This window comes from Nannospalax galili, unplaced genomic scaffold (genome assembly GCF_000622305.1).
Source record: "Nannospalax galili isolate Female #2095 unplaced genomic scaffold, S.galili_v1.0 scaffold698, whole genome shotgun sequence".
NCBI lineage: Eukaryota > Metazoa > Chordata > Mammalia > Rodentia > Spalacidae > Nannospalax > Nannospalax galili.
This window is the reverse complement of record NW_008341886.1, coordinates 5,066,631-5,075,764: the sequence shown is the minus strand read 5'-3', so window position 1 is coordinate 5,075,764 and position 9,134 is coordinate 5,066,631. Positions and strand designations below refer to the sequence as shown.

The 9,134-nt window shown below is 39.3% G+C and overlaps 1 protein-coding gene across 3 annotated transcripts in view; it reads left to right on the top strand.

Moving 5' to 3' along the window:
• LOC103737804 (zinc finger protein 93-like) overlaps positions 1–8,592 on the top strand; it is a 22,952-nt gene extending 14,360 nt beyond the window's left edge. For all 3 annotated transcript variants that reach the window (XM_029565668.1, XM_029565667.1, XM_029565669.1), the window contains exons 2-4: positions 3,414–3,540; positions 4,428–4,523; positions 6,618–8,592. In XM_029565668.1, the coding sequence (XP_029421528.1) occupies positions 3,507–3,540; positions 4,428–4,523; positions 6,618–7,807 (1,320 nt within the window). In that variant the 5' untranslated portion in view covers positions 3,414–3,506 and the 3' untranslated portion in view covers positions 7,808–8,592. The remainder of the gene's footprint in view (positions 1–3,413; positions 3,541–4,427; positions 4,524–6,617) is intronic.
• The last annotated feature ends 542 nt before the right edge of the window (positions 8,593–9,134 follow it).

Here is a 9,134-nt window from a genome sequence, read left to right as displayed (position 1 = left end):
AGGCAGATCTCTGTGAGTTCAAGGCCAGCCTGATCTACATAGTGAGTTCCAGGCCAGCTGGGGCTACAGGGAAACCCTATTTCAAAAAGACCAAAAAAAAAAAAAAAAAAAAGAGAGAAACATATAATGTGTGTGTGTATGTATAGACACATACACACACACACACACACACACACACACACATCAATGAAATCAGGCAACAAAGCTCACACACTGCTCATCTTCTATGTAAGTCATGATAAATACTTCAGTAACTCATTTGAGAGGTCATGACTTACAGCAAGGTAAGTGTGGTGGAAACTGTGCTTGGACTAATTCAAGTGAATTTTAGCAATTAAGGCAACCATCCCACACCCTGAGTGTTCACAGTAATGAACAATTTGAACCCCTGCTAGCCCATCAGCTTTCCATTAATATTGTTCTATATGAATCAAAACATTTATGCATTAAAGTAAAAGATGTGGATGTAACATTCACAATCCTGTACAAATATTACAAAATATTAAGGAAAGTAATAAAAAAGGATAAAACTTCCATTTTTCATAATGAATTAATTATGTAAATTAGGCAATCCAAATTATGCTAAATACCCGAAACCGTATGAGTTACCTCCAATCAGTTCTTAGAGTAAGTTCATCTTTGTAACTCAGTAGTGAGATGTATAGGCCAGTGTCAAAACCCACCAAGATGGTGATAGATGCTTGTGTAGATCAGAATTTTGGTTTACCTTTATGTGCAGAGTGTGCGTGTGTGTGTGTGCGTGCGTGTACATGCATGCACTGGCTTCAGAACAACATACAACTTAGTATAAAGACTGAAGAAATAAATATTCATAGTTGGCCTAAAATAACAACCAGTCAAGAAAGTGTCCAGGCTCAACAAATAAATTTGTTTAAATTTCAGTATTTAATCAACTAAGAATTTTAAACTATATCAATCTATTATATTTATAGATGAGATTCTATTAATACCACTAACAAGTGGTGATTCATCCTACAGGTGTATCTGTCTGGCCAAATGCTCACTGATAGTTTACAGCTATAGAATAACTATATAATTTACACATTCAAATTAATGTTTACCCAACATAGGAAATCAGTTAGGTGAAGAATTCAAAAAGTAAAAGAAACTCAGCAAATAACAGCCCTTGCTGTTTACCAACAGCAGCACTTTTGTCATTAGAGCGTTAGTGGTACCTCCAGCCTAGGGACATATGTTGGGATCCTGTTGAATCCAAGAAAGCAACTCCTTTGGTTCTTAATTAATGGCTTGTATGAACTATGACACAATGGCTTATGTCTTTCTGAAAATCAGTGTAATGACCTCCCTGTGAAGAGTCTAGGAGAAAACTGTCAGATGGGAACAGCCTGCGGAGTTTCAACTCACTAATCCACCATGTACCACCACACTCCTAAAAGGATGAACAATGTTGGTTACCTTACCTGTCACTAAGGTCCTATGAAGTCCAGGCCTGAACCTTTGCTCAAAGGGTTGGGCAGGGAGTGTCAACTCTCTGGACAGGGGCAGAACTGAACAGAGGGCAGACCTGTACAAATGTTGTGGCCCTCCGAGTCTGGCTTGTGCTGATCTCTGGCTCCAGGTCATTTGAAACTCTGGTGGTCATACGACAAAGTCTGTTTCTGGGGAAATTATAGAGAGAAGAGTTACCTAGAAGATGGTGAGTCTGTAGGACTGAACATTGGTATGTGAAGCCCGATGGCTAGAAGCAACTCATACTATACTGTCTGTGGACCTGTGTACATTGCAGAAGTCAGTGCTAGAATGTGTGCACACTGTTCCTGCTACTACAGCTGAAGTTTTAAACCTTTGTCCCACGTGGTGGGGGCTGGGATGGGAACTGGGAGCCTGGTGTTTTGACATCTATTGCTTTGTCTTCTAGGACTAGCAATTCTTCGGCCACAGTCCACCGTCTCTACTAAGGTTTGAAATAGAGAGGCATTGTGGGCTTCTGTAGGGTTTATGGATATGTGAGCTGCAAACCGTATGATGCACTAGCCCTCCTTCATCCACATGGCCAACCATTTTACAAATCACAGAGGATGGAAGGTCTCAAATATAGGACTCTGTCCTTATGTCCTGTGTCCTCCTAAGACTGGGGCTATATCCCTGCAGTTTTAGTGTTCTTCCTGAGCTCCTAAATGCCTAATCCCCTCATTCAGTTCTCTACATTACGGCCCCTCTCCAATGCCACATTTCAAAAGGACACAGTACTTCAGTTTTTCACTAATTAAGCATAGCAGCTTTTTGGCTTATAGTCACTCACTGAACAAAATAATGGATTCAGTGTGTATTTTCATACATGAACATAGTGTGTTTTTACCACATTCCTCTACTGTTACCACCTGAATGTCCACTCCCCCCCGCTCTTGCCAGTCTCTCTTTTCAAATATTCTCTCTTACACTTTCATCATTTACTGTTTAAATCTTGAGTCTGCATGAGAGAAACACACTCTGTTTACTCTTCTGCATCTGGGTTGTTTTGCTTAATATGATGATCTCCAAGTCCATCCATTTCCCCCCACATTATATAATTTTGTTTTCCTTTTGGCTGAGCAGAGCTGCACTGTGTACAGCTGTTACATTTTCTATATGCATTTATCTATTGATAGAAACCTAGGTTGATTCCATAACTTGGCTCTCCTGAGTACTGCCAGAGTAATCGTGGAAGTGAAGGTGTTTTTTGTATGCTGACTCAGTTCCCTTGGGTGTCTATCTTGGAATGAGGTGGCTGGCTCATCAAGTAGTTCCATTTTTAGGGTTTTTGAAGAACATGCACAGCGGTTTTCCTAATGGCAGCCCCAAATTGTGTTTGCACCAAGCACATATAAATGTTACTTTGATCAATGGCCCTTTCTAAAAGCTTTGCTTTTGGACATTTCACATGACAATACAATCTGAGTCTTGCCTGCTGACAGCTGTAGTAATCCTGCATCCTCTCATCCTACCTTCCCCATGCTGAGCCCTTGTCAGAATGCCCAGAGCCACTGCCTCAGAGTCTGCATTTGAGTCGCATGTGGCATTCATGATTGTGTATATTACATGTTGAGAAGTATCTTCCTCACTCACCATGACGTTCTCCTCTGAGAAACATATGTAATGTGTGGTGAATACACAAGGATACCACACAGAGTACATGTTCTTTGTGATTGCATTCATTTTCTATTTCATTAAATTCTGTCTCTAAAGTTTGTTGTGTAATTCATGAGATAACATCACTACATTTAGAAGTGTCTTAATAATTAATATTACTTACCTATGTCAGAAACATCTTTATTGCTTTTGTGATCTTGGGCAAAATTTAGAATTGTTTCTGTAAGCATGTTGACCCTTCATCCTTTTTTTAGATTATTAATTGAACTGTTTTATTAATATATTCTGTTCATTCATTTCAGAAACTGTTGTCATTCAGTGATGTGGCTGTTGATTTCTCTCCAGAGGAGCGTGAATGTCTGAACCCTGCTCAGTGGAAGGTGTATAAGGAAGTGATGTTGGAGAATTATAACAACCTCGTTTTCCTGGGTAAGGTTGATGTCCTAGTTTGTTTCTCTATTGCTATGACAAAACATTCTCACCAATACCAACTTGGGGAGGAAAGGGTTTATTTAGCTTACATATCCCAGGTCACAGTTCATCAGGGAGCCAAAGGTAGGAACTCAGGGCAGGAACCGGGAGGCAGGAGCTGGAGCACAGGCCATGGAGGAACACTGCTTACTGGCTTCCTCTCCTGGCCCCTGCTCAGCCTGCTTTCTTATGCAACACAGGTCCACCTGCCCGGGGTGGCACCACCCACAGTGGACTGGGCCCTCCCACATCACTCAACAATCAAGAAGGTGCCCCATGGACATGGCCAGAGGCCAGTTCAATGAAAGCAGTTCCCCAATTGAGGCTCCCTCAACCCAGGTATGTCAGGTTGACACTAACGCTACCCAGCACAGTTGACTTCACTGTCAACATTTAATTTCCTGCATTTGTAGGATTCCTCATGGGAGTTCACACTTTAGATCAATGAGTTTCATATGCCTCATTTTAAGAAAAAATTGAAGATGTTAGTGCTGCTAAGAAACACTTTATTTCTTCTTGTGTTTTTGGCCTTGTTCTTTGTTTTGGAAGTGTGCACCCTTCACGTTAGTGATACTGGTAGGAATTCAGTGGCATGTCGTATGGAGTCTGCAAGGCACAGACTCTGTTTCACCCTCAGCTTTAACACTTCTCCTTGTAAATGAAGCTGAGGATCTGAAAACTGTAGATTCCTCCTCAGCATTCTCATATATTTCAGGAAAGAAATAATTTTCCACAATCTTTTATTATCCGTTCTCTTTATTATAAGCACTGAAGTGTTATAGGACTGAAAATTTAATTTCCAGGAGAAAATACCCAAGCATGATGTTCCTTTTTCCTATAAACAGGTCTTGCTTTCTCTAAGCCATATCTGGTCACATTTCTGGAACAAAGAAAAGAGGATTCCAGTGTGAAGAGAAAAGTGACAGTTCGAATACATTCAGGTATGTCGGCATGGGTGGGTCAGAGCGTGTGAGTGAGAAGTCCAAGGATCCAACAGAAAGCCAGGCTTTAAGATGTGCATTGAGAAGTTTGGTTTTGGTGGGAATCATGTTACAGGAGCTTCTGGTTATTTTTCTTACTATGTATCAAAGGACAGCCCCTGCCCGAGGTTTACCATGCCAAGCATCTTCCTTCCCCTCCATCGAGCTCTGCATGTATTAAAAGTGACTGCCAAAGTCCTTTTTTTCCTCCCCGACTTTCTTCTGTCTGTGTGCTGTTTGTGAGTGCATGAATGTTTGTATGTGCATGAATATATGTGCACTCATGGAGGATCAAAATTGATGTTGAGAGTCTTCCTTGATCTCCCTTGTACCTTACCCATTGACACAGGATCTCTCAGTCAAACTCAGATCTAGTCAGTACAGCTGGTTTCTGTCGCCAGTTTGTTCTGCGGGTTTCCTATCTCCATCTTCCCGACCTGGAATTACAAGTTGGCCACCATGCCCACCCAGCACTTACACACATTCTGGGGACCCAAACTCCAGTCCTCCAGCATGTGTGTCAGGCACTTCATGTACCAAGCCACCTCTCCAGCCCCAAACCATCATTTTGGCTGTGAGGGTATAAATTGTAACAGACTGTTCACAGCTCAGAAAATTTGTAAACATTTCATAACTCTGAGTGAATATGATGTATTCATTGTGCATATATTTATTCATTTTCTTGTGTATCTATGTGTGTGTGTGTGTGTCTGTGTGTGTGTGTACATGTGTGCATATGTGTGTCTGTGTATGTGTCCACACACATGCCACTGTGCACAAGTTGAGGGCAGAGGATAAAATGTGAACGTTTCCTGAGTGGCAGGGATGGAACATAGGTGGTCAGCTTGGGGTCAGGTGCCCTTACTCTCTGAGCCATCTTGGCAGCCCTATGAAGTATTCATATGAATCTTTTTCTGATACACAATATCAGTGACTTAAAATACATTCCCTTTGTGGGTATATACTCGCAGCTGAAAAATGTACACATCTGGAAAAATTTGCTTAATAGCCCTTTGATTGTTTTCCAGAATTTTATGGGTCAATGTTTTGTTTTTCTTATTTTACAATTCTATTTTCTGTTTGATTTTTTTTTTTTTTAAAGTCTGGGCTCCTTCATATCATTTGAGAATATGCTTAGATTTATCCTATATGTTTTTATTGTGACAGTATTTAGTAAATAAGACAATGTAAAAGATTAAAATATCTATGAGCCATAGGAGTATTTGAATATAGAACTATATGTTTTCATTTTCCTGTAAAAATATTACTTATTTTTTCTTGAAATGCCTATTTTTTCTCTTTATTGATTACTTGATGGTTTTTGTACCCCGTTAAGTGAGTATTTCTAGAAATTATGCTAATTTGTTGCCTTTAATTGATGACATTGTTACCTTTAGCAGAACTTTTGTCATTTAAAGGTAAATTATAATTTTTCAAATTTGATACCTCTTTCAAATATATATTTTATTGAGATTAAAACATAACATGACACTTTCTGAAATATTTCAAGGATATTATTCAGTAGTGCTATGGACATTCCATGCAGTACATTTTTACAAAATTTTATAGCTTTGAAAATCAAAACCCTATACACACCAAAAAGTTCATATGTTTCTGTCTCTACCCAGTTTGTCACAATTACCATTGCGCTTCCTGTTTTATAAGCTTTACTACCTGTGTGTTTTCATGTCAGGCCAACAATTTGACATCTGTCTTTATATAATGGACTTGCTTCCTTTAGCAGAATGCTCTTCAGAGTTTCATTACTGCAGTTGCTATATCTGACTTAGCTATGTAAGTTTAACAATTGTTTGTTTCTTCTACATTGTCCCCCTCCTCTCAGTACCGTGGCAGTTTAGGTTGTTTTCACCTAGAGTATTTTCTGAATCAGTCTTCAGGGAATATAGTTATGAAAATATCTGTATTTTTTTATTTGTATGATGTTTAATTATGTGTGAATATATGACCACGTGTGAAAGTTTGCATGTTAAAAATAAACATCATAAATGTAAAGTATTGTGTATGCTTTTATTGATTTCAACTTTTACTCAACAGGAAAAAAACCTTGTAAATGTGAAGTATGTGGGAAGGCCTTTAATAGGAACTCAGTACGTCTTCAACACCAGAGAATTCATACTGGAGAAAAGCCCTACATATGTAAGGACTGTGGTAAAGCTTTTAACTATCCTTCAAGCCTTAAACAACACCAAAGAATTCATACTGGAGAGAAACCTTATAAATGTGAAGAATGTGGTAGAGCTTTTCGTAATCAGCCAGGCCTCGTTCTACACCGAAGAATCCATACTGGAGAGAAACCCTACAAATGTGAAGTATGTGGCAAAGCTTTTCGTAATCAGTCAGGACTTACTCTACACCGAAGAGTTCATACTGGAGAGAAACCCTACCAATGTAAAGACTGTGGTAAGTCCTTTAGTGTTTCCTCAATACTTTCTAAACATCAGAGAATCCATACTGGAGAGAAACCTTACAAATGTGAAGAATGTGGCAAATCATTTAATGTTCACTCAACACTTACTAAACACCAGAGAATTCATACCGGAGAGAAACCTTACAAATGTGAAGAATGTGGCATGGCGTTCAATGTTCGCTGCATACTTTCTAAACATCAGAGAACCCACACTGGAGAGAAACCTTACAAATGCGAAGAATGTGGTAAGGCTTTTCGGTGTTCTTCCAGCCTTCACCAGCACCGACAAATACATACTGGAGAGAAACCCTACAAGTGTGAGCACTGTGGCCAGGCCTTTACTTGTTCTTCATACCTGTATAAACATAGGCGTATCCATACTGGTAAGAAACCCTACAAGTGCAAGGAATGTGGCAAGGCCTTTTACTGCTCTTCAAACCTTCTTTATCATCAGAGAGTTCATACTGGAGAGAAGCCATACAAATGTGATGAATGTGGCAAAGCCTTCAGCATTTGCTCAGCCTTTGTGAAACACCAGCAAACTCATAGTGGAGAAAAACCTTATAAATGCAATGAGTGTGACAAAGCCTATTTTAATTGTCCTAACCTAATTCAGCATCAGAGAATTCATACTGGAGAGAAACCCTACACTTGCAAAGAATGTGGCAAAGCTTTTAATTATACTTCAAGCCTTACTCAACATGAAAGAATTCATACCGGAGAGAAACCCTACAAATGTGAAGAATGTGGCAAGACCTTTAACTCTGCTTCAAACCTTTATCATCATTGGAGACTCCATACTGGAGGGAAGCCCTAGAAATCTGCACAATATGGCAAAACCTTAAACAGTTACTCATGCTTCACGTGATGCCATGAAACCCATACTAGCGGAAATCTCTGTTCATGTAAACACTGTGGCAAAGCTTTCATCTGTGATTCAACACTAAAGAATTCTTGCGTGGAAGAAATCCTAGAAGTGTAAGGAATGAGGGAAGGCCTTTAATAATAATAGCATTTCATACTGGTGAGCCCTTGTAAAAGGCAAAGAAGGTGGCTGTGTTCAGTGATCATCCTGTACTTAAGCCACATCAAATATTTACATATAAACAAAACTCAAATATTCAAATAATGTTGGAAATCCTTGAATTTATCTTCACACCTTATTCAAAAGGCATTTTGTTGAGAAACCCTACAAATATGGCAAGGCTTTCAAGTGAAGCCTAGTCCTCTTTAACCACGAGTGAAACATATTGAACAAAAACCTTTTACATGGCAGTAACTCTGGAAGGATCCTTGTCAAATATAGAAATCTCAGACTAGCAAATTTATTACTCTTGAAATCACTGTGGAAATGGTGTAGCACGCCTTTACTCCTCACTTAGATCTTAAGCAATGTAAAGGAATTATTGTAGGAAACAAATCCTATGAATTGTATGAAATGTCACAAAGCATGAAATAATGCTTATGATTTATATGACATTGTTTCTTGTAATAGAAGGTCATTACAGATGTCTGAATCATGCAGATAACTAGTCTGTGAGGATATCAATTTGGTGTAAACCAAATTTTTATGTATGTAGACTCCATTTTTTAAAACTGAAAGGGGGAAAAAAAACCTAACCTGTCATGTGATTTCATCTGAAGAGCAAGACTGTGTCCTGGATGTTTTCAGTCTGGCTTTTCCAGAGGCCATTCAGTAGGCTATTGGAATATAATGAGAAGTTTAGTGATTTTTGTAAATCAAAGAATATAGTTGTCATGCATCTTCAGTGCTGTATATGGAATGACATTCTGCCACAGACATTAAAGTATTCCACCTTAGTAAGGTGTGATGGTTATTTCTGGTTGTCAACTTGACACACCTGCAAAGAGGGAACCGTAAGGGAGGAATTTCCCCCATCAGATTGGTCTATGATCATCTCTCTTGGAGCATTTATTGATTGCTATTTGATATTAGAGGGCTCAGCTCACTCTGAATGCTACCCTTCCCAGGTAGATGGGACCGGGCTCTATGAGAAGGGGAGCTGAACACGAACCTAGGAACAAGCTAGTAAGTAGTGTTCGTTCATGGTCTCTGCTGTAGGTTCCTTCCTTGAATTCCTGCCTTGCCTTCCTGTGATGATGGATTATTATGGGTATGTTGA